This window comes from Salmo salar, chromosome ssa19 (assembly GCF_905237065.1).
Source record: "Salmo salar chromosome ssa19, Ssal_v3.1, whole genome shotgun sequence".
NCBI classification, from domain to species: Eukaryota; Metazoa; Chordata; class Actinopteri; order Salmoniformes; family Salmonidae; genus Salmo; species Salmo salar.
In genome coordinates this window covers 62,509,214-62,535,582 of record NC_059460.1, presented here as the reverse complement: position 1 = coordinate 62,535,582, position 26,369 = coordinate 62,509,214, and the positions used below count along the sequence as shown (strand labels likewise).

Sequence of the window (26,369 nt, the reverse complement as noted above, 5' to 3'; positions counted from 1 at the left end):
GAATGGTCAATGAGAACTCATTCCTCCCACTCAAACCAACTGTCTGTGGCGGTCTAAACTGGTTTAAACCAGATTCCAAACTTTATTTTTCAGAAAGTTTATGATATGAGTGTGATGAGTGTAATTTTTTAACTCAGGGGCCTTTATGTATCAAGCATCTCAGAGTAGGAGAGCTGATTTAGGATCAGTCTTACCTTTAGTTCACAATGAATAAGATTACATGGAAAAAAATGTCATAGCACTTACACATACGCTAAATTAGTGCAACACATTACTAGGCATGACCAGTTAGTTAACATTACATTACTAGCCACTCATCATCTCAACCACCCTTTTTTTTGCCCCTTAATCCTAGATAAAGACCAAAGACAAAAACTCTTGACAAATACCTATGGCCACAACGTATAATTTAACCTGCAGCACACTGTATCAATACAATTTAGCAATAAGGCAGTGCTATGTGCTGAATACAATCACAGGTAAATGGCATTGTTTGGCCCGACGCCTCCCCATAACACCTTTTTCTATTTTGTTTTCCATAAAATTTCCTTAAAACTACAGAGACCAACCCAGCGAGCAATGAGGAATCGGCCCAGAATCGGGTGTTGGACTCGGCTCGGATTCAAAATTAATAACTGCCCAGAATCGGCCCAAGTACATCGGGCCGTTTCCGTCTACCGGAATTCAGACAAATTTGCCAGCATCTTACCAGAATCCCCCCAGAAGCAGCCCGATGAAAATGTAAAGAAATATATACAAAATTACCCGGTTTAGTAATTTAAATATTACTATTATACATACAAATTATACCTATCCACAAAAAAAATATTTTGTGTCGGAGGAAACACCATATACCTGATGACCGTGTCAGCGTGCATGCGCCTGGCCCGCCACAGGAGTCGCTACAGCACGATGGGACAAGGAAATCCCGCCTGGCCAAACCCTCCCCTAACTCGGACGACGCTGGGCCAATTGTGCGACGCCTCATGGTTCTCCCGGTCGCGACCGGCACAGGTCTTGAACCAGCATCTGTAGCGATGCAGTGTCTTACACAGGAAGGCTCCATCCACAAAGTTTTTAATGCTTATCAATTGCCTTGCACAAAGTATCAAAATACAACTTAAACAGGACTCTTAAAGAAGTTTATTTAAATGTTAATTGTATTTTTTGATCACAGAAACTATGAGAAAATATGTTAAAATAAATAATGAAATATTAATTATATAAAGCAGCCCATGTAATCATCTGCCAGAGAGTAGTCCCAATCGGCCAGAGCCCCAAGTAATACATTTGGGCCAGATAACTCACACCGGAATCGGCCCGAGTTCAATTCCGCATCCTAGCCATAAGTAATACTGACGTCGGCCGAGTCTGACTCTCAGCCGGAATTTTGTTAACCAGAAATTTGTAGTTTGTTAACCAGTTTGTTAAACAGAAATGAATAGTTTGTTAATAGTCTGTTAACCAGAAATTTGTGGAGTGGTTGTAAAAATGAGTTTTAATGACTCCAACCTAAGTGTATGTAAACTTCCGACCTCAACTGTATATACACACATACATACACACACTTTTTTTGTTTGAATAAACCTTTATTATTCACTGCAAACCCTACCACCCCTCCTCCAATTTGAGTAAAATAATAAACAATTACACTTAGGATTCTACCTTCAGTTTATACATACCATACACATTTTACAGGCAATCTATTTTACAATATTTATATTTTGTTTGTATTTAGTCCTGGCCTTCCTCTATTTCTGATGTCCATCCAGTTTGATTTCTATTTGTAACTGTGCTATTTCACAAAATTTCTGAACCGATATACATTTTACAGAACCTGTATGTTTTACATGTGTTATCTTGCTGTTATTAGTCCCACCCTTCATCTCCATTCAACCCCTCCCATATATCTCTTAATACCATCCATTTTGGATTTCTATTTTTCATATATTTTTTCAACTGTGCATGATGCTTAACAAAAGTATGGAACCTTTCTATTCTCATAGCTTCTACAGATTGTAAATTAAAGAAACATTTTTGCTGCAGCATTAGTTCTAGGTAAACGTTGCAATTCTTCAGCCATTGGTGGACCTATGACCAAAAACGAGCTACATATGACATTACCAATACAAATGATCTAATGACTGCTTCCTCACAGCAAAATCTGCAGAGCTGGGAAGATTGTATCCCCCATATATATAACATTCTATTGGTTGCAAGAATTTTGTATAATAATTTAAATTGAAAAAGTTTTGAATCCAGAGCCATTTTGTGTGTCAATTCATTAACCATGTGCCATGGAATTGGTGCATCAAAAATCTCTTCCCAACTATTTTTTAATTTATATGGCAGAGCTGTCAACTTTTTGGTCCTTAAATAAAACTGTTATATATTTTTATTTATCACAATTTTCCTTTAACCATTTTTGGTCTTTCATGCAGGGCCGACAGACAAATTCCTTACTTTTTCCCCGTTCCACTTACCTCTTCTATTTTTGAGGTAATGCTGTAATTAGTTGATTGTAATTTTGGGTAGAGCAGACATAATTCCACCAGTCCTATTTATGATATTATTTACAAAAGGATTATAAGTTTTTTGAAATTATTATTGAAAAATACGTTTTTTTAATCAATTAGTATATTTGAGATTAACCACAATTTTTGTTGTATTATTTGTTCTGTATTTTCTGGTGGATTAAACTGAAATTGCAACCAACTTTCTCAGGCTTGTTTAAGAAATAACGATATTTTGGAGATTATTTCCTTTTCAAATAACCCGAAAACATGGGGTGAAACATTCTAACTTATTTGCTAGAGAACCCATTCGGATTTAAGTATAACTTTTGTATGACTGATGCCTTTAGTGAGAGGTCTAATGCTTTAATATTTAATCATTTCTGCCCTCCGAACTCATTTTCATTATATAAATAGGCCCTTTTAAATTTTGTCTGGCTTGCCATTCCAAATAAAATGGAATATTTTTTGTTCATATAATGAAAAAAGCAGGTCACTAGGTGTAAGCCAAACTATAAGCAAATAGATAAACTGTGATATGACTAAAGAGTTAATCAGGGTGATTTTTCCACAAATAGACAGGTATTTTCTTTTCCATGGTAGAAAGATCTCATCTATTTTTGCTAACTTTCTATACTGCTCAAAAAAATAAAGGGTACACTTAAACAACACATCCTAGATCTGAATTAAAGAAATAATCTTATTAAATACTTTTTTCTTTACATAGTTGAATGTGCTGACAACAAAATCACACAAAAATAATCAATGGAAATCCAATTTATCAACACATGGAGGTCTGGATTTGGAGTCACACTCAAAATAAAAGTGGAAAACCACACTACAGGCTGATCCAACTTTGATGTAATGTCCTTAAAACAAGTCAAAATGAGGCTCAGTAGTGTGTTTGGCCTCCACGTGCCTGTATGACCTCCCTACAATGCCTGGGCATGCTCCTGATGAGGTGGCGGATGGTCTCCTGAGGGATCTCCTCCCAGACCTGGACTAAAGCATCCACCAACTCCTGGACAGTCTGTGGTGCAACGTGGCGTTGGTGGATGGAGCGCTACGTGATGTCCCAGATGTGCTTAATTGGATTCAGGTCTGGGGAACGGGCGGGCCAGTCCATAGCATCAATGCCTTCCTCTTGCAGGAACTGCTGACACACTCCAGCCACATGAGGTCTAGCATTGTCTTGCATTAGGAGGAACCCAGGGCCAACCGCACCAGCATATGGTCTCACAAGGGGTCTGAGGATCTCATCTCGGTACCTAATGGCAGTCCGGCTACCTCTGGCGAGCACATGGAGGGCTGTGCGGCCCCCCAAAGAAATGCCACCCCACACCATGACTGACCCACCACCAAACCGGTCATGCTGGAGGATGTTGCAGGCAGCAGAACGTTCTCCACGGCGTCTCCAGACTTTGTCACGTCTGTCACATGTGCTCAGTGTGAACCTGCTTTCATCTGTGAAGAGCACAGGGCGCCAGTGGCGAATTTGCCAATCTTGGTGTTCTCTGGCAAATGCCAAACGTCCTGCACGGTGTTGGGCTGTAAGCACAACCCCCACCTGTGGACGTCGGGCCCTCATACCACCCTCATGGAGTCTGTTTCTGACTGTTTGAGCAGACACATGCACATTTGTGGCCTGCTGGAGGTCATTTTGCAGGGCTCTGGCAGTGCTTCTCCTGCTCCTCCTTGCACAAAGGCGGAGGTAGCGGTCCTGCTGCTGGGTTGTTGCCCTCCTACGGCCTCCTCCACGTCTCCTGATGTACTGGCCTGTCTCCTGGTAGCGCCTCCATGCTCTGGACACTACGCTGACAGACACAGCAAACCTTCTTGCCACAGCTCGCATTGATGTGCCATCCTGGATGAGCTGCACTACCTGAGCCACTTGTGTGGGTTGTAGACTCCGTTTCATGCTACCACTAGAGTGAAAGCACCGCCAGCATTCAAAAGTGACCAAAACATCAGCCAGGAAGCATAGGAACTGAGAAGTGGTCTGTGGTCCCCACCTGCAGAACCACTCCTTTATTGGGGTTGTCTTGCTAATTGCCTATAATTTCCACCTGTTGTCTATTCCATTTGCACAACAGCATGTGAAATGTATTGTCAATCAGTGTTGCTTCCTAAGTGGACAGTTTGATTTCACAGAAGTGTGATTGACTTGGACTTACATTGTGTTGTTTAAGTGTTCCCTTTATTTTTTGAGCAGTGTATGAACATGTATTGGAGTGAGATCATTTCTTTCTTTCGGGATATGTTACCGAGTATGTCCACACCCGTCAGACCATTTTATTGTTAAACTAAACGGTAATGTAAAAGTTGAATTTTTTTAGTAATCCAATACTTAATATAGTACATTTATTATAATTTGGTTTTAATCCAGAGAGGTTGGAAAAAGTATCTAGATCCTCAATGAGGCTGTGGAGGGATTCAAATTGTGGTTTTAAAAGAAAACATGAATCATCAGCATACAATGGCACCTTTGTTTTTAAGCCACAGATTTCTAATCCCTTAATATTATTGTTGGATCTAATTTGAACAGTTAACATTTCAATGGAAATAATAAATAGATATGCCGATAGTGGACAACCTTGTTTTACTCCTATTGACAGTTTAAAACTTTCTGAGATGTAGCCATTATTTACTATTTTACACCTAGGGTTACTATACAACTTTAACCCATTTTTATAAGAGATTCTCCAAAATCTCCATGAGTCTTTCTATACAGATGTTAATTTTACATTATTAAGAGGTAAAAAAATCCATACAATTTCAGCTTTGGTTAGTGGAGATGGAGGAGACTGAAACAAAACCATATTCTTAAAGTACTTTACTTCCTCTTTCAAAATATTGTTCGGTGAATCATGAGTGATTCCATCATTTGTAACAAGTTTCAATAAAAAAAAAATTTGAAAGAATTTCTATGTAGAAGATTGGGGAAAAATGCACCAAATTATTTTTCATATTCCATCCAGTTCACTTTATTTGTATAATATATTACACTGGATCTTTCTTGAATAAGTTCCTCCATTTCTTTTTGTTTTTCTTATTCTGTGCCTTTATGGTACAGTTTTTATTACTGTCTATTTGTACTGTTAGTCCTTCAATTTCCTTTGTTAATATGGACTCTTAACCTAAATTGCTTTTGTTTTATAGATGAGTACTGAATTGCATGGCCTCTAAAGGCACATTTAAAAGTGTCCCATACAATAAGGGGATCTGCTGCTGATATGTTATGTCGGAAAAAGTCAGTTATAAATGATTCTGTCCTAGTTAAAAACAAGTTATCATCCAATAGGCTTTGATTACATTTCCAATATCCTCGCCCACGTGGACATTCTGTAAGAGTAATATATATGCCAATTATGTGATGATCCGAATGCATTCTGTCCCCTATCAACACTATTTAAACTTTTGATGCCAGAGAGAATGACATAACACAGTAAATCAAGACAACTAGCTTGATTGTCATTCTGTTACCAAAGCTTGGCATCTGTACTGTTCCTCAAGTAAATTACATTTTATTCCTTTAGCAGACACTCTTATCCAGAGCAACTTGTGTTTCAGTGGCAATTATTAAAAGTAGACTTCTGCATATAGGTGTATGGTTTTTTAAACTTTGCAATTAATGGTTTTTGCTTGGCATACATTTTTTTGTGAAAATGGGAGTTTCAGCATCACTCTGTTTCGTTGGAATTGCCCTGCACTGTATATGAAACAAAGTCAGACCACATAGACATAAAAGTGAAGGGAAACATTTTAAGAAAAAGTTTTGAGGGGTGGCAAAAAAAAATCTGAATTAGCTAGAGAATGAGATTCATTAACGAATTCATAAACATGAGATTCTTTGATGTTGTGAAATATTAGATAAACATGTTTGTACCAAAACAACTGACAATTCATATCCCTAGTCTTTTGGGGAAAATGAAGCACAAACAAGCTCACTGTATGGAAAATATAGGCTGTGTGTGTGTGTGTGGTGTTGTTGATGCGTATTTGTGTGTGGTGTATGATGCATGCTAGTGGGAGATGATAATTGAGTCAACTGCTTAACTTCATTGTTTCCTACAGGCACAGCAGGGTTAGTTAGTCGACAGCGTTTTCCCACACAGAATTAAAAATAACACATAATATGTCTATGGCTTTCCACTAGCCTACTACGGCAAGACATTGGAATGTCACATTTTTCAGAATTAGGCTATTACACAATAATGCTAGACTAACCTCAATCTATTTCTACACCATTTCTTAAATATACATTTCAAACATAATACACAAAAACTAAACAATCCAATTTCAACCTTTTCAAACCAATTAGAGCAGGATGGGCAACTTTGATGGGGTGGACTCATCATAAGGGGCTGCAGTGGCTCGTGGGTCTGAGTACCCACATCCATACTCAGACATGCCATCAGAGCCTTTTGGGGGCCCTAGCCTTTTGGGGGCCCTAAGCAATATTTTGTTGGGGCCCCCACCTTGCGAGCAAAACATTTTAGCAACCCACCTCTTGACAACGGAGAGGAAAAAATAGATGTTTTAGAGTAAATATCCGGCATTCTACAATTTTTTCTAAGGGGTGGAGATAATGTTGCAGTTTTAAACCATGTAGCTGCAATTTTACAAATTTTGCCATGGGGTACAGAGATGATTGAGCAGTTTTAGAACAAATTTCATGCATTTCTAATAACTCTGCCATGGGGTGGAGAGAAATGTGAAGTTTTACAGATAATTCCCTGCAATTGTGCACATTTTGCCATAGGGTGGAGAGAAATATTTGCATCTTTCAAGTGAATTTCCTGCAATTCTACACATTTTGCCCCGAGTTATGCCATGGTAGCCCTTTTCTGCAGTCAAATAACCAAATCGCGCTTAAGTAGCCTCATTGGTGGAAGCCTATTAATATTTTTCATAATGAATCAACATAGAATTTTTTTGTTGTTGTTGCAGAAGATCCAGTGTTTCTATGTTGAACCAGCTTTGTTATATTTCAGTCTTCTGTGATGTGTATTAAGTGTAATATTGGGATGCAAACTCAAAATGTAATACATTTCAACTCTATATCTGACATGGTACAGGTGTCTTTGTATAAAACCATCCCCATGTGTGTGAGGTGTATACTTTTGTTTCAAGGTAGATTTAAGACTACCAAGAAACACCTTGCGACATGGACTAATTGAGTGACTGACATAAGAGAAAAACTGCACAACCGATTTTAGAAATTGCACCTCGAGTATTCTACTATTCTAACTCTAATTAGTAAGTCGAGACCCCGACTGAGTTTTCTTTTTTTTGGGGGGGGGGGGGGGAATTGATCTCTGTTGTCGCTATAGGGCTTTGAGGTGTGTAACAGCAATCCCAACCCCATATTGGAGCAGACACTGTTGTATCGTGGAGAGAAAATAGCCTTCCCTGGAGTTAATTGTTGTGAATAAAAAGGCCATGGGGGAATAGGGAAGGAGTGGAATGGAATGGAGCGGTTGTAAGGAAAGGTGTGGAGGGTGTTTCTGTACTTCTATTACACCTCACCTTTCATTTGTGTGTGTGTGTGTGTGTGTGTGTGTGTGTGTGTGTGTATCATAGCCATAAAAGACATTTCACATGCTCTCAGTGGATTTCTGCATTTCTTATATAACAAATAAAGCTTTAATACTGAAACAGGTATGATGAAACTTTTTTTTAAGAGAGAGTACAATAACTTCTAGAGTAAATATGGTGTGAAAGCCAACAAAACCCAACAACTGAAAAAAAATCAAACAAATTGTGTATGTCATCAATTATGGAGGCGTTTGTTCGGGACACCATTATGTAAGCTTCCAAACATCTTTATTGTCTACCGGATAACTTATACAGAGCATTGTGGGTACTGTAGTACATAATGCTACACTTTCTTCACACAAAGGAACAATAAAAAGGGCAAGACGATGGAGTGTGAAAAAAGAAGGCGAAAGAGTCACAGCTAAATCCCCTTAATAGGTTTACACAAAGGTATCAAGCATCCACCGGCAACCTCACAGGACACATACCACCTATAAAGTCTCCATTGCAAATGTTTCATCGTTCTTTTGACAGGCCATAATACTTTGACTTCCTTTGATGAATTCATACAATGATAGGGAGGAAGGAGGAGGAGAGGGAGGGAGGGCAAGGGAGAAGGAGGGGGAGGGAGACGTAGGAGGGGGAGAAGGTAGAGGAAAGGAAGAGTGGGGAGGAGGAGAGAAGGGGAAGTGTTAGGGGAAGGGACAACTGGTCGGAAATGAGTCAACTCTGTTGAGAGCAGGGAGAGTATGTTGTGTAGAGAACCTGAATTCAGGGTCATGTTAAATAGGGCACACTGTAGCAACAAGTTTTGCAACAGAGAAATAAAATCAAGTTCAGATAGTACCTCCCCACTTCACAATGTTTACTCCTTACTGAACATGACCCAGGTGTCACATTCAAACATTACCGTTTGGTATCCCTATATTTAACATAATTGGATTCATCACTATAATTATAGGTGATTAAAACATCAGATTAAAATGACAATGAAATGTAATTAATCAAATTACACAAAACACTGGTATGACCAACAGATAAAGCAATATGCAGGATTTCATTGAAGATACATCACAGTGGAAGTTTCTCTCCACCGTCAGAGTGAAAAAGACCAGGTCAGATGTACAGTATTGTCCATCAAACATAGAAGTATCATTAACAAATAATCTTGGGGCAGCCTAACACTTTCCCCAAAAACCCCAAACTGAGCTCTGGCAGTGTGGCCAAGGCTGTTTGTAAGATGGCCACAGTAAACAGGAAATGATAAACAGACAGACTGGTGAAAGAGAGAAAGAGGGATAAGAGCGAATGAGGGATGAGAGACCGAGAAGGCGGTGAGGGAGAGAAAGAGGGATAAGGGTGTAGAGAAGGGAAGGCCAATCTGTCATCTCTCATTCCTGTCTCATCCGGAGGGGGGGGACGGGCAAATGTCACGGTCAATACAAAATGTGCCTTTCTCCCTCACACACACACGGGTGTTTGTGTATGCATGTGCGTGTGTCAGGGGCTTGGGGGGGAGGTGTCATTCTAGCAGGTGCCTGGACAAAGGGTTTAAACAAACACACAAGGACTTGTATACAGAAGGATATTGTATATCTATGGCAAATTGAATGATCAATATGGGTTTCCATGGACAGGAACGACCTTGTCGGCCATCACGTCTTCCTGGTAACAGATCCAACTCCTTTCCATTGAAATATGTTTCATACAAATAGAAACACATATGCAATCTTGGCCTATCCATCACCTTATGTCCCAAAGGGAATTATGAGGACTAAATAAGGAAGTAATGCAATATAAATATACAAAAATAACTGCACCCATAGAATTCATTTGGGACCCTTGTTAACATAGCAAATGCCATTGCTGCTAATTTGCTATCAAAAAAACATGAGTGAGTTAGAGATTGATAAGATAAAGAGCAAGCCTAATAACAATAATAATAATATAACAATAATAATGAACCAACATAAAATAGCTTAACTATTATTGGATGTGGATGGGGTAGAGAAAGTATACTTAGTCAATAACTAAAATCTGTAACAGAATGACGTTTACCCTTAAAAATGTTTCATGGATCAGCCATTACAAATGCTTATGCTTGTATATGGATTGCAATTGTTTCTCTGTTAAAAAAGAAATACATGTTGAAATACTCATTTATTAATGTATGTACACTATTAATAGTTTATCTGTGCATATTCATGAACGTGAGCTTATTATAAAAAGTGTTACGGAAATTTTAAAGGGTATTATTTAAAAAAGATATATATTTTAAGAATCAAGACCTCCCTAAAACTAGTGAATGATAATGAATAAGATCTAAATCAAGGGAGTGAGGGCCCAGCTGTGCATTAGACAAGCATCATTTGCCACTATAGGTCTGAGCCAGCCAAAGGTCTCTTTCTATGGTCTTTTTTAAAATCTTCTAGATTTATAGCTTATGGGATGAGGGCCAAAAACAAACATCAATTAACTACATTATCACCTCATTCCTTCGGATTCTAAACTAGATTGGAAAGGTTCAACAGTGTTGGTGCACCACTGCACACAGTAAAACTGCACACACACACACACACACACACACATATCTCACATGCATGCCTCAAACATACACTTTCCCACATGCTCAAGGTCAAAGCTTGTTTCGAGGCAATATATTCTCTATCGAACGATTTCATTTTTTTTCAAGCCCTTGGATTTCCCGAGCATAAAACCCCTTTTACCTGATGAAATGCTACTTCTCTACAGTACGTTCATTATTTGTGTCTCAAGGACATGGTCAAGTAACAGTTCGTCTCCTCTACTTCATTTAATGGATGTCTTATAGTGAAAACCACTAGAAGAATAGAGGAGTGAGGAGTGCAAACCACTGAGGACTATTAATTGCGCAAGAGTATTCAAAATGCTTGCGAGGAAGCTTAATTATTATTTTTTGTGCTCATTTGTTGATTCCTCAGACAACGTTCTTCTCGTACATTTTCAAGTACCACAACGTATTCCTTGGAAGAGAAAACATGCAGTGTTTGCTCTGTACTTATCTCTAAAGTTGGACAAATCGACAAGGGCAAGAGGGTCTCAAGTGATTTATTTGGAGAGTGAACTGTGTAGCGTGAAATATTTTACACGTCTCTTTAGTAAAAAGAGACTAAGTCTAAACAAGCCTGCTAAAATAAAGATAAAAGGAAACAGAGTAAACGTCCGTAGTTACAGTATATGCACTAAAGTAGGTGTAACGAAGGTGGTTCGTCAACATAACTCATGTGATTAGTAACCTTCCTTGTGAGCCAAGGATCATATTTGCTCTCAGAGCTAACGCCCAGTACCCAGGGCTTTAGCGCAGAGGGCTAACATAGTCTTCGAACACAGAACGACCTGCGTTCAATACCCGGTTGGTGTACTAAGCACTGAAATGACGTATTGCTTTATGAACAGACACCTTTAATCCTAATCAAATTCATTAATCCTAAATGAACTATTTCTTATAAAACCTTCCTTATTGGTATTCTCTCTTGTAGCCTACAGCTCCATTACTGGTTTCTCGGTCCCGGATTAAACCTTGTCCTGGACAAAATAAATCACACTAAATCTCATTTTAACAATGCTATTTATTCCAGGACTAGGCTTGTGGGTCCGGTAAAACCAGCCCATCCCCATCATGTTATTACTCCAAGTTAATTGGAGTCTTATTAACAGCATTGTTTCCAGCTGGTCTGCAGCAGCGTTGCGTTGTGGGCTGGTCTCTGTCTGTCTGACACCCGTGCCAACAAGCTGCTGCATGGTCCATGTGATTAATGCTCCCAGGACAGAGATAATAAATAAATAAATAAAACCAACACAGCCGCTGTTCTAGGAAGCCATCGCTGGCTGAGGCCATCTGCTGTGGAAATGACTTCACATCTGTGAGTGTGAGAGAGAGAGAGGACAAGTGTGTGTGTGTGTGTGTGTGTGTGTGTGTAAACAAATTCAGAAGCAGAGGTTGTGTTTGCATCAGGGACCATGATGATACCCATGATACTACCTGCTAGGTATTGGGTATCTAAAATAGCAGATATTATTACAGCCATTACACTATGTACAGTATGAGTCAGGTAGGACACAGTGAAAATCCATCATGCAATTTTGGACATGGTAATGCGTTACCTTTGAACTCCACTGATGGTAAGTGGATAGACCCTAACAGACCCTAGAAACCATTCTCCTAATAAAACAATTATAATTGCAACCACCTTGGGGGTAGTCGATTCAGCAAGGCCGTGTGGCTTAAGCCATAGATAATTAACAGCCATATTTGTTAGTATTATCATCATAATATGCTTCTGCTTATAAATTAGTTGATTTTAAATGCTTCTTGAATTTGTAATGAATCCCCACCTTTAGTATAGTTGAGTGAAAAGATACACTTACCTGCTTAATAAGTCAACACTGCCACCTGGTGTTTAAAAAAAACAAAAAAACATGACATGTTGAAAACGTATTTTTAAAACCTGAAGCACTAGGACCTTAGCCTGGAATCCAGACAGTTAGCAGTTTGGATTCCAGGCTACCAGAAAAAAAGTCAACTGAAGTTGCCAGATTGTTTGTGCTTTCCCCTTCACCTATCTGCCATTGTACAGTATATGAAATGTTGTTATTGAATGCACATTTTAAAAAAACGAACACCTTATCCGACTTGCCTATATCATTGACATCCAACACAGAGAAACAAGGCAGATTTATCCACAGTATATTTGAAACAGTATATTCTATATTGTAACATGTTGCGTTGGTTAAAAAGGGCACATTTAGTACTATACATTTGTGCATACAGTTGTAGCTATGAAGGCAGCTTTATATCGTGCCTAGTGAAAGTCTACACACACCTTGCAGTTTTCACATTCTGATGCCTTGAAATGAAATCTAAAAAGGAAACATATATAAACAAGTAGGACAAAAATCAGTATGTGAATAATTCACATTGGAGAGTTTGATGAAGTTGAATCCTTTACTCCGGTGTTACATGTTGTTACAGGTCACGGCATCCTAACCAGACACTAATAATACACCTGCTTATATATCCTCGATAGGTGCCCCACTAGCGCCATCTCTGGGTTGGCATTATGCCCATTATCTACCAGGGTGGCATTATGCCCAACACTACTGATCTACACAACATACTCCACGTTTTCAAAGTGAAAGAAAAATGATAGAAAACGTTAATAAAAACAAAGATGTCTTGATTGCGTTTGTCTTCACACCCCAGAGTTTATACTTGGCGGAAGCACCTACGGCAGCAATTACAACTCTTAGGGCAACATGCAGTGCCTTCAGAAAGTTCACAACTCGACTTTTTCCCACATTTTGTTGTGTTACAGCCTGAATTTGAGATTTTGTGTAACTGATCTACACACAATAGCCCATAAGGTCAAAGTGGAATTTTGTTTTAGATTTTTTTTTCTTAATTTTTTAAGTTGAAATGTCTTGAGTCAGTAAGTATTCAACCCCTTTCTTATCGCAAGCCTAAATAAATACAGGCGTAAAAATGTGCTTAACAAGTCACATAATAAGTTGCATGGACTCACTCTGCGTGTAATAACAGTGGTTAACATGATTTTTGAATGACTACCCCATCTCTGTACCACAAACACATACATTTCTCTTGTAAGGTCCCTCAGTTGAGAAGTGAATTTCAAAACACAGATTCAACCAAAACCAAGGGGGTTTTCCAATGCTTCGCAAAGATGGAGTTACTTACCAAGGCGACATTGAATATTCCCAAGTGGCCTACTTACAGTTTTGACTTAAATAGGCTTGAAAATCTATGGCAAGCCTTGAAAATGGCTGTCTCGCAATGATCAAACAACCACCTTGACAGAGCTTGAAGAATTTTAAAAAGAATAATGGGAAAATATTGTACAGTCCAGGTATGCAAAGCTCTTAGAGATTTACCCCAAAACACTTACAGTTGTAATTGCTGCCAAAGGTGATTCTAACATGTATTAACTCAGGGGGTTGAATACTTATCTAATCAAGATAGTTTTATTTTTCATTAATTGTTAACAAATGATTGAATTTTTCGTCCACTTTGACTAGTATCGCGTGTGGATCTTTGACAAAAAAGGACAATTAGATCAATTTTAATCCCAATTTGTAACAAAGTTAAAAAAAAGTCAAGGGTGAGAATAATTTCTGAAGGCAGTTAGTCGTGTAAATTGCTCAAGTTCAATATTCAAACCTCGTCTGTGACGGTCAAGCAGATTTAAGTCAGGACTGAGACTGGACCACTCAACACCTCTTGGAAAGGTTCAAGTGTTGGTGCGCCACTGACAGGCATACAGTATAAATGTGCACACACACACACCTCTCCCACATAAGGATTAGGTATTTAGAAGACTGAGACAGGTTTTCCTCTTACTTTTTTACCTGGGCTTCACTCCTTTCATATTTATCTTGATCTTGACAAAGTCCTGTGTCTCTGCTAGTGACAAGCATACCCATAACATGATGCTGCCACCCCAATACTTGAAAATAGAGAGTTTCACTCTGTGATGTGTTGTATTGGATTTGACCCATCCCTTAAGGTTTTAATTTAAGCAAAAAAAAATGAATCTTTGCCATGTTGTACTGCAGTATTACTTAAAGCTGGAATCTGTAGCTACGAAACTGCCACGTAGGTTTACAATATTACAACAACAAAGAAGTTACTTCAAACCAAGAACACATCATTGCACCCGCGATAGAACAGAAGAGTATGTACTGCGATTTGTTTTTTTACCAAGATGCTGTATGCTCCTCTCCTCAGTTCATAAACAAAACAAAAACGATAAATGAGCCTGAGGCGACCAGTGGCACCGTTTCACCTACTGTAATGCGGATTCAAGCTATAACGGCCGCAATTTTTTTTATTTTTTAAACACAGGGTTCCTTCTTTTCACTTCATCATACATGCCAGTAATGTGGAGTGAATGTAATGTTGTTGATCCATGCACTGTTCTCTCAGCTCAGCCATTGAATTCTGCGGCCATTTTAAAACTAACTTCTATCTCACAGCTCAGTTAGGAATGACAGCCAGAACTTTGCAGTGTCTGGGTCAGTGGCGGTCGGTGCCATTTAGGATTAGGGAGGACAATTATTTTGTATTGTTTTATGAGCATGGCCTTTTTTCTATTACAGCATATTGGATGACTGTTATTCATATTCCATTCACCCAGCTCAATGTAACATCGCTAGGTTTGGTCTACATGATATTCAAATTTGCCCTACACCCATTATGAGGTTGCTAAAACCTAGCCTACAAATTAAAGTTTATAATGTAGATCCACAGGTCGAGAGACAAATTGGAGCAATCAGGGCGGCACAGTGACATATTCGATACCGCCTTGCACACTCTTGACTGCATCTACTGTAGCTGATCTGGGGAGTAACCATTAGGCTGCATTACATTTTACAGTCTTCACAATCCATGTGCCGCATCACAACAAAAATACTCATGCTAGACATTGGTGGTTTACTACTAGTACTGCACGGCAAAGCAAAGGACAAACTGAAAAATCTCTCTTGCGACACAGCATGGAGTACCGCCCGCAACCTCACACTGGATGGAGTACCACCCGCAACCTACGCCTCGATCAGACCAGCAGCATCATTGCGTTTTGGTACACCAGAAGTATACTGAAAAAAAATATAAATGCAACATGTAAAGTGTTAGTATCATGAGCTGAAATAAAAGATCCCAGAAATGTTCCATTAGCACAAAAAGCTTATTTCTCTCAAATGCTGTACACACATTTGTTTACATCACTGTTAGCGAGCATTTCTCCTTTGTCAAGATAATCCATCCACCTGACAGGTGTGGCATATCAAGAAGCTGATTAAACAGCATGATCATTACACAGGTGCACCTTGTGCTGGGGACAACAAAAGGCGACTAAAATGTGCAGTTTTGTCACAACACAATGCCACAGAAGTGTCAAGTTTTGAGGGAGCATACAGTTGGCATGCTGACTGCAGAAGTGTCCACCAGAGCTGTTGCCAGATACTTTTATGTTAATTTCTCTACCATAAGCCACCTGCAACGTTGTTTTAGAGAATTTGGCAGTATGTCCAACCGGCCTCACAACCGCAGACCATGTATAACCATGCCAGCCCAGGACTTCCACATCCGGCTTCTTCACCTGTGGGATCGTCTGAGACCAGCCACCTGGACAGCTGATACAACTGTGGGTTTGCACAACCAAAAAATGTCTGCACAAACTGTCAGAAACCGTCTCAGGGAAGCTCATCTGGGTGCTCGTGGCCTTCACCAGGGATTTGCTCTGACTGCAGTTTGGCATCATAACAGACTTCAGTGGTCAAATGCTCAGCTTCAATGGCCACAGGCATGCTGGAGAAGTGCGTCTTCACTGATGAATCCCGGTTTCAACTGTACCGGGCAGATGGCAGACAGCGTGTATGGCGTTGTGTGGGTGAGCAGCTTGTTGACTTCAACGTTGTGAACAGAGCGCCCCATGGTGGGGCTATGGTATGGGCAGGCATACTGTAAGCTACTGACAACAAACACGATTCCATTTTATCTATGGCAATTAGAATGCACAGAGATACTGTGACGAGATCCTGAGGCCCATTGTTGTGCCATTCATCCACCGCCATCACCTCATGTTTCAGCATGACAATGCACAGCCCCATGTCGCAAGGATCTGTAGACAATTCCTGTAAACTGAAAATGTCCCAGTTCTTCCATGGCCTGCATACTCAGCAGACATGTCACCCTTTGAACACACCAGATACTGACTGGTTTCCTGATCCATGCCCCTACCTTAAAGGTATCTGTGATCAACAGATGCATATCTGCATTCACAGTCATATGAAATCCATAGATTAGGGCCAAATGAATTCATTGCAATTGACTGATTTCCTTATATGAACTGTAACTCAGTAAAAAACAATAATTGTATATTGCGTTTATATTTTTGATCAGTGTAGCATTCCTCTCCGAGTCAGGTTTTGGAGTGGGCAAAATTAGCTGCATTATCTAGCTAAGTGAAAGAAACTAAAAATAAATACAATGAAATATAGCTAGCTCTTTCTCCCTCTGCTGCTTCTCCATTTAAGAAATGAATTTGTTCAAAACTGTTGTCTTTCTCTCTCTCTCTCCGAGTGAACTTTCTCTCTCTCTCCAAGTGAACTTTCTCTCATAGTGAACTTTTTCTCTCTCTCCGAGTGAACTTTCTCTCTCTCTCTCCGAGTGAACTTTCTCTCTCTCTCCGAGTGAACTTTTTCTCTCTCTCCGAGTGAACTTTCTCTCTCTCTCTCTCCGAGTGAACTTTCTCTCTCTCTCTCTCTCTCTCTCCGAGTGAACTTTCTCTCTCTCTCCGAGTGAACTTTCTCTCTCTCTCTCCGAGTGAACTTTCTCTCTCTCTCTCCGAGTGAACTTTCTCTCTCTCTCTCCGAGTGAACTTTCTCTCTCTCTCCGAGTGAACTTTCTCTCTCTCCGAGTGAACTTTCTCTCTCTCTCTCCGAGTGAACTTTCTCTCTCTCTCTCCGAGTGAACTTTCTCTCCCTCTCCGAGTGAACTTTCTCTCTCTCTCCGAGTGAACTTTCTCTCTCTCTCTCCGAGTGAACTTTCTCTCTCTCCGAGTGAACTTTCTCTCTCTCTCTCCGAGTGAACTTTCTCTCTCTCTCTCCGAGTGAACTTTCTCTCTCTCTCCGAGTGAACTTTCTCTCTCTCTCTCCGAGTGAACTTTCTCTCCCTCTCCGAGTGAACTTTCTCTCTCTCTCTCCGAGTGAACTTTCTCTCTCTCTCGAGTGAACTTTCTCTCTCTCTCTCCGAGTGAACTTTCTCTCTCCCTCTCCGAGTGAACTTTCTCTCTCTCTCTCGAGTGAACTTTCTCTCTCTCCGAGTGAACTTTCTCTCTCTCTCTCGAGTGAACTTTCTCTCTCTCTCGAGTGAACTTTCTCTCTCTCTCTCCGAGTGAACTTTCTCTCTCTGAGTGAACTTTCTCTCTCTCCGAGTGAACTTTCTCTCTCTCCGAGTGAACTTTCTCTCTCTCTCTCTCCGAGTGAACTTTCTCTCTCTCTCTCTCCGAGTGAACTTTCTCTCTCTCTCTCTCTCTCCCCGAGTGAACTTTCTCTCTCTCTCCGAGTGAACTTTCTCTCTCTCTCTCCCCGAGTGAACTTTCTCTCTCTCCGAGTGAACTTTCTCTCTCTCCGAGTGAACTTTCTCTCTCTCCGAGTGAACTACTAGCTGTAGATTATGCTCTCAGTATTAGATTAATGCCCTGATCATTTGATTGGCTGGACAACATGTCAGTTCATGCTGCAAGAGCTCTGATAGGTTAGAGGACATCCTCTGGAAGTTGTGTTTTAACAGTGCATTTTAAATCAATTATTTGGTGACATGTGAATATATTTAATATAGTTTATTCTAAAAAGTGTTTCACTACATTAAAAAAATTATGAAATTCACTTAATATGATGGTCCTCCCCTTCCTCCTCCACTGATCTGGGGCAATTACCATACTTGACAACACTCAATGGGATATTCAGTGGCTTAGAATTATTTCTAAACCTCCCCTGATCTATGCCTGTCCAAAAATGTATCCCAGACATGCTTTTAAAGCTCATTGGGTGTGGCTCGGAGGTTGAATCACTGACATTCATTATCCAATTGAGGGATCTTACAGAGAAAGTTGTTCTTAAATCAGGAAAACCACAACTTTTGCATGGACCTCATTCAACAAGTGTGATTTTGTATGAAGATAATTTGCAACTAAACGTATTTAGATGTGCCACAGCAAAGGGTGTGAATTAAAAAAAAAAAATGAAAAATTCTAATTAAATATTTCTAGTTAAATGGGGGAGTATATTGTGTAGATAGATCAGTGAGAAAAAATACTTATTGAATATTTTTGGGGGATTTAAGTTTTAGGCCGCAAAATGAGAAAACTGTGCAAGGGTTTGTAGGCTTTCACTAGGCACTGTAACTCTTACTCATCTAACACACACTCCAAGAAATTCATAGTGAAGAGGTACAATACAGTCAGAGGTTTGGTCCTAGAGAAGAAGTCACACCATTGGCAAACACATGCTGTCGCTCCAAAGATTTGGGTCCAGTTTCCCTGACAGAGATTAACCGTTGTGCTGGACCAAAAAATCATTCAAGGGAGATTCTCAATTGAAAGAGCTTTTTAGTACAGAACTAGGCTTATTCTCTGTCCAGGAAACCAGCTCTTAGGGTGTACTGTATTCATAATACTTAAAACCCCACAAAAAATCTAGCACCTGTTTTTTTTTGTTTTGTTTTTTAGAGCCAGTAGTATTAACCAATTTTTCATTTCATCTTTAATTATACGGGTTAGTCTCAATGAGATAAAATCACTTTCGCAAGAGAGACATGAAAGTTCAAGTGGTGGTTTCCCGGACACAGATTAAGCCTTGTCCTGGACTAAAAATCTATCTCAATGGAGAATCTCCAGTCCAGGATTAGGCTTGATCTGTTGGAGAAACCACCCCAAAGAGACTTATTGTTTCAACTGCAGATTGTTAAAGGTTCAAAGAGGCACCCCAATAGTGTTTTGGTAAAAAGCTGAGGGATGGGGCTGGAGAAATGTAACCACTCTCAAATTCATAGACAAAGCTATCAGAATTATAGTTTAAACCATGGTTTGAGGCTATACAGTGTTTGTTGACATTTATGTTGTTTACAAACATTAGGTAAAACAAGCTTATATTTTAGGTTGTAATGGGGTATGACAGTTGAACAAAGCTAATGAGGCATTCGTAAATTATAGTCTTAATGAATCAATGGGTATATATATTTTCAAAAATGATGTATGTAGCAACTGCAGATTGCCTCTAATTTAGAATGGCTAATGAGTATTTCTTCTCTAAAAACTGGTGGCAACTTTTAGGTGATGGTTAAGGGTATGAATGACCCTCGAGTGTTTTTGTTGATCACAGCCATTCAACACAGACACAAAGACCATCTCCCACTCTTGACAGAATTGACAATGCTAGAGTACACATGTAAGAACAGACATTTATAATACATATTTATAATTCAGGGGCATATATATAGTTCACTATAATGAACAATAACCTCGCTGCCAAAAGGTAACACTTGCATATAGTGTATATATTTGGCTACAATATATTGCTTTGTAGGAAAGGTCTATAAAATTGGCATTTGTAAAAAGAGGTTATCGTTTTAAAACAGATACAAGTTTGTACATGTGTTTTGTTCTTTCGGTTTACATGAAAAAAAAAAACATGATTTCCCCCAGAATACAAAACAGTATGAAAAAGGTCCCATATGGACTTTAATCAAAAAAATCCTCTTGTTTTTTGGTTTGTTTACAACAACAAAAAAAGGAAACTTTTTAAAAAAGGCCCTTGCTTTTCTTCAGGTTCTTCTGTTTCCAGTTTGGCAGGGCGTTGAATTCAGTGCGAGTCATCTCCAAGACACTCTGTAACAGATATTCATAGGAAAATAGAATAAGTGTGATAGCAGTCATATTCATTACCATTATGTCGCAGGAGTTTATTTCTTCCTCGGTAACAGACAAAGCACTCCGGTAATATGCATAAATGGATGTCATTTTCGCTAACAACCCAATTGGGTTCCCTAAATAGCCCTCGAGTCATGGAGTGCACTCCGAATTATGACAAATTATACACGGATGACAACGTGCATGTTCAAGATTGATGTGTGTATGTAGTTAAATGTAAGTAAAAACAGATTCCCTATAGATCATTTATTCATAGTTTAAATAATGTAAATTTGATGTTTAAACGGAACAGCCTCAATTCATCGAAGCATGGACCCTACAAGGTGTCGAAAGCGTTCCACAGGGATGCTGGCCCATGTTGACTCAAATGCTTCCCACAGTTGTGTCAAGCTGGCTGGGTGGTGGACCATTCTTGATACACATTGGGAAGTGTGAAAAACCCAGCAGCATTGCAGTTCTTGACACAAACCGGTGCACCTGGCACCATACCCCATTCAATGACGCTTAAATGTTTTGTCTTGCCCATTCACCCTCTGAATGGCACACATACACAATCCATATCTCAATTGTTTCAAGGCTTAAAAATCCTTCTTTAACATGCATCTTCCCCTTCATCTACACTCATTGAAGTGGAATTAACAAGTAACATCAATAAGGGATCATAGCTTTCACCTGGTCAGTCTACAGTATGTCATGGAAAGAGCAGGTGTGCTTAATTTTTTGTACACTCAGTGCAGAGTATAACCACTCGGCTACCTCAATCACGTTCACTCTCAAAATGTATCAATACAACTTTTATGTGTTATATTAACCAATATTTCAAAACAACAAAACCTTGCTCCAATTGTAAAGCCATATGTACTGTTAATCTAAGTATAAATAATGTCTTTCCTTTTCGATTTTTTTTGTGTTCTTTTACGCCCTGTTGGATTGTTGTGCATATCGTCTTTTAATGTTGTAAATGTGTCAATGAAAGATTTTATTTTTTAAATATATCAATTCAACTTTTACATTTAGCTAAATAGTTTCAGTTCCACCTAGCCCCAGTATGGTTCCAGTAAGTCCCTGTACCTGGAAGTCCTGGTCTGAAAGGTAGATCTCCAGGCGAAGGGGGTCCACTCCTTCTGGTAGAGGCTTGGCCGTCAGCTCCTCCACAGAGTATTGGTTCTTACTCAGCCAGTTCAGGGCATCCTGCACCAGGGTCACCTTGTTGCGTGCCCCCTCCGCCTACACACACACAAGATATCAGCAACAGCGTATCATACTCAGACTTCAAAGCAAATACACAACATGCTACATTAGGGGAAGGCACCAACCGAACCCGTCCCCTGTCAAAGTACAACTGTGTTTACAATTTGGGCTGTATAATAAGCACTGTATGGCAAACATGGAGGTATATGACATTTTTTGTTGTTGATACAATCATGTTGCAGGTTACCAGTGTAACATTAATCCACCACACAGGAAGATTCCCACCCCCACTTAACACAAAGATATTTGTGTTAAGTCTCTCACGATCAACTACTTTATTGCTGACTAGAAGGGTATTCTCGTATTAGCAGGGGAGTAGGGCAGTCAGTCTCTTGCCTGGGTGGTGATGTTGGGATCTCTCTCCCAGTAGGGGAAGATGTTGGTAAAGGTCAGCGGTTCAGAGCCCGCTAGGACCAGGTAGGCCTGAGGGGGGCGGCGAGAGTTCTTCTCTGAAATACGACAGCACAACATTATCAATAGTAACGTCAACTACCACAACCCTCATATACACATAACACAACATTATCAATAGTAACGTCAACTACCACAACCCTCATATACACATAACACAACATTATCAATAGTAACGTCAACTACCACAACCCTCATATACACATAACACAACATTATCAATAGTAACGTCAACTACCACAACCCTCATATACATACAACATTATCAATAGTCAACTCGACTACCAAACTTTATATACTGTACATACAACACAACATCATCAATAGTAACATCAACTACCACAACCCTCACATACATACAGCACAACATTATCAATAGTAACCTCAACTACTATATCATATTCACCACATCTACTTAAACATATGAATACACAAAACCTAAAAACAAACAGCACTGTGTCAATATAGCCTCTGCTGAAACTAATACATCTAATAATGATCATAATACATTAGATTTAACTCTCTCCTTTTCCTTTCTCTTAGACTTCTGTTCACCTCTCCGTCAACATCTTCCCTCGCTCTCGTGACCTCTGACTGACCTTTGCAGTACTGCAGCACCGTCTCCATGGCACACTTCTTCTGGTTCTCCCAGCGGATCTTGGCTGAGCCTGTACACTCTCCGTCGTCGGGCTGCCGGCCCTGCCACAGGTACACCTCCATACGGTTATCTAGCATGAAGAGGGCTAGAGGGAGAGAGAATAAGGGAGGTGGAGGGAGTTAAATGAAAGACAGGCGTAGAAAGGAGAGAGGGCGTATGCATGCACGAAATATCGTGGACAGAAACAGAATGAGTAAGAAGAGTGCGAGAGATAGAGCTATCCATCTGGGGTCTGTACCTGGCTGTGGCACAGAGTATAGATTCTCCTGGAGGAAGGGCATGGCCATGACGGCCCCAGTCACACGGGCCGGGCTCAGCAGTTCCTCCCCTTCAAATACCCCCGAGCTGGCGCTCAGACAGAACAGACGCGGGGTGAAGTTGTACTTCCCTGGATCTGGACCAAACAACACCACACAGGTGAAAAACAACCACAACAACACAAGTGACTGAGGTAAGCTGGATGTGAGGCTAGTGCATGACAATAGCAACATATAATTATCTGGCAGATGCTAATATCCAAAGTGACATAGTGAATACATATAGTCAGTTTAGTGTGTGTCAGAGTAAGGAATGAGTGTGTTACACTAAGGAATGTGCATTACGGTAAGGAGGGCGTGTTACGGTAAGCAGGAAATGTTACGGCATGGGTGTGTTTTACGTAGAAACTGTGTGTTACACTAACGGAGTGTGTTACGGTACGGATAGTGTGAGTTACGATAAAGAGTGTGTTACCGTCCAGGGAGTGTATGTTATAATAAGACGTATACGTTACGGTACAGTAAGAATGTGTTGCGGTAAGGAGTCAGTTTATGTTATGGTATTGGAGTCTGTATGTTACGGTAAGGAGCCTGTGCAGTGCATTCGGAAAGTATTCCGACCCATTGACTTTTTCAACATTTTTGTTACGTTACAGCTTTACTCTAAAATTGATTAAATACATTTTTGTCCTGTTCAATCTACACACAATAGCCCATAATGACAAAGCAAAACAGGCTTTTAGTTTTTTGTGCAAATGTATTCAAAATAAAAAACAGAAATACCTTATTTACATAAGTATTCAGACCATTTGCTATGAGACTCAAAATTGAGCTCAGGTGCATCCTGTTTCCATTGATCATCCTTGAGATGTTTCTACAACTTGACTGGAGTCCACCTGTGGTACATTCAATTGATTGGCCATGAAAGGCACACACCTGTCTATATAAGGTCCCACAGTTGACAGTGCATGTCAGAGCAAAGACTTAGCCATGAGGTCAAATTAATTGTCTGTAGAACTTCGAGGCACAGATCTGGGGAAGGGTAACAAAAACGTTCTGCAGCATTGAAAGTCCCCAAGAACACAGTGGCCTCCATCATTCTTAAATGGCCACCCGGCCAAACTGAGAAATTGGGGGAGAAGTCCCTTGGTCAGGGAGGTGACCAAGAACACAATGGTCACTCTGACAGAGCTCCAGAGTTCCACATTGGAGATGGGAGAAACTTCCAGAAGGACAACCATCTCTGCGGCACTCCACTAATCAGGCCTTTATGGTAAAGTGGCCAGATGGATGCCACTCCTCAGTAAAAGGCACATGACATCCTGCTTGGAGTTTGCCAAAAGGCACCTAAAGTACTCTCAGACCATGAGATACAAGATTCTCTGGTCTGATGAAACCAAGATTGAACTCTTTGGCCTGAATGCCAAGCGTCACGTCTGGAGGAAACCTGGCACCAGCCCTACGGTGAAGCATGGTGGTGGCAGCATCATGCTGTGGGGATGGTTTTCAGCAGCAGGGACTGGGAGACTAGTCAGGATCGAGGGGAAGATGAACGGATCAAAGTACAGAGAGATCCTTGGTGAAAACCTGCTCCAGAACGCTCAGTACCTCAGACTGGGGCGAAGATTCACCTTTCAATAGGACGATGACCCTAAGCACACAGCCAAGACAATGCAGGAGTGGCTTCGGGACAAGTCTCAATGTCCTCGAGAGGCCAGGCCAGAGCCCGGACTTGAACCCGATCGAACATCTCTGGCGAGACCTGAAAATAGCTGTGCAGCGACACTTCCCATTCATTGACAGAGCTTGAGAGGATCTGCAGAGAAGAATGGGAGAAAGGTGGGCCAGGCTTGTAGCGTCATACCCAAGAAGACTTGAGGCTGCCAAAGGTGCTTCAACAAAGTACTGAATACTTATGTAAATGTAATATTTAATTTTTTTATTTTAAAAATAAACCTGTTTTTGCTTTGTCATTATGTGGTATTGTGTGTAGATTGATGAGGATTTATTTTTTTAAATCAATTTTAGAATAAGGCTGTAACGTAACTAAATGTGGAAAATGTCAAGGGGTCTGAATGCACTGTATGTTACAGTATTGGAGCCTCTGTTAGGGTAAGGAATCTGTATGTTACGGTAAGACGTGAATTACAGTATAGTCAGAATGTGATACGATAAGGAGTGCGAATATGTTACTGTAAGAAGTAGTACGGTACCTTGGAGCATGCAGTCATATGCCTTCCTGTCCTGCTGTCCCAGAGCATTACTGAACCCAACTGGCTCCGTGCCTTCCTCTACCTCCTCCACCTTCAGACTGCTGTTACTGTTCAGGCCCAGCTCAGAAGGATGCCTGGTAGACACACACGTAAGCAGACACACGTGTGCGCACACACACACACACACACACACACACACACACACACACACACACACACACACACACACACACACACACACACACACACACACACACACACACACACACACACACACACACACACGTTAAGAAACAAACACATTAACTTGTATACATAAACTAAACGAATGACACACCAAACTAGTCCGAGCCTAAAGTAGTCAGAGCCTAAAAAACGAATGTATTTGCTTTACAGTTGGTCAGAGCTGAAAAGTCGCTACATTAAAATAAAGCAGACTGCAGACTCTCTGATAAACAAACTGTATAGGATACTCACCTCTGCTTGAGCATTTCCACAGCCCTGGCGCCCACCTCCCTGGCGCTGGCGTGGGACTTACATCCGTGCCACAGGTAGAGCTGTCCCTGGTGGGCCTCCAGCAGAACCAGGCTGGCACGGGAACGCAGGCTGGCACAGCAACACTCCACCTCCACCAGGGAAGCCTCCACGGGGGCTTCCCCACGCACGCAATACAGACGCCAGCCGCCTGGACAGGAAGACACACGGACAAATTCAAGTAGACGCACACAAGCTCAGTGGCACAAAACAGACAGACAACGTGTGGTAAACACAGGCACTATGTTTTAATGCCACTCAAGGCATCCGTTCTAGAAGTGCTAAGTGAATAATAAATAAGTGATCGCCCAGCTACTAGCCATGTCCCTCATTCAGATTTTGTTTTGAAAGAGCCTACGAGATTACCTTTGCAGTAATGAAAAGAGTGCTATATATTGTATAGACAGTATACATGTAAAACACTACTATTATTAGTAGTAGTAAGTGCTCATGTGAAACATATACCCTGTGCTCTAAATAACAACATATAATTAGTAGCACTGGTACTC

The 26,369-nt window shown here is 40.4% G+C and overlaps 1 protein-coding gene across 5 annotated transcripts in view; it reads right to left on the bottom strand.

The window, feature by feature from the left end:
* Positions 1 to 20,049: 20,049 nt before the first annotated feature.
* svild (supervillin d) overlaps positions 20,050 to 26,369 on the bottom strand; it is a 116,011-nt gene continuing 109,691 nt past the window's right edge. For all 5 annotated transcript variants that reach the window (XM_014158664.2, XM_014158666.2, XM_014158667.2 and 2 more), the window contains 7 exons: positions 25,804 to 26,011; positions 25,327 to 25,460; positions 23,095 to 23,250; positions 22,798 to 22,941; positions 22,124 to 22,236; positions 21,608 to 21,763; positions 20,050 to 20,494 (listed from right to left, as the gene is read on the bottom strand). In XM_014158664.2, coding sequence (XP_014014139.1) covers positions 20,408 to 20,494; positions 21,608 to 21,763; positions 22,124 to 22,236; positions 22,798 to 22,941; positions 23,095 to 23,250; positions 25,327 to 25,460; positions 25,804 to 26,011 — 998 coding nt within the window. In that variant the 3' untranslated portion in view covers positions 20,050 to 20,407. The remainder of the gene's footprint in view (positions 20,495 to 21,607; positions 21,764 to 22,123; positions 22,237 to 22,797; positions 22,942 to 23,094; positions 23,251 to 25,326; positions 25,461 to 25,803; positions 26,012 to 26,369) is intronic.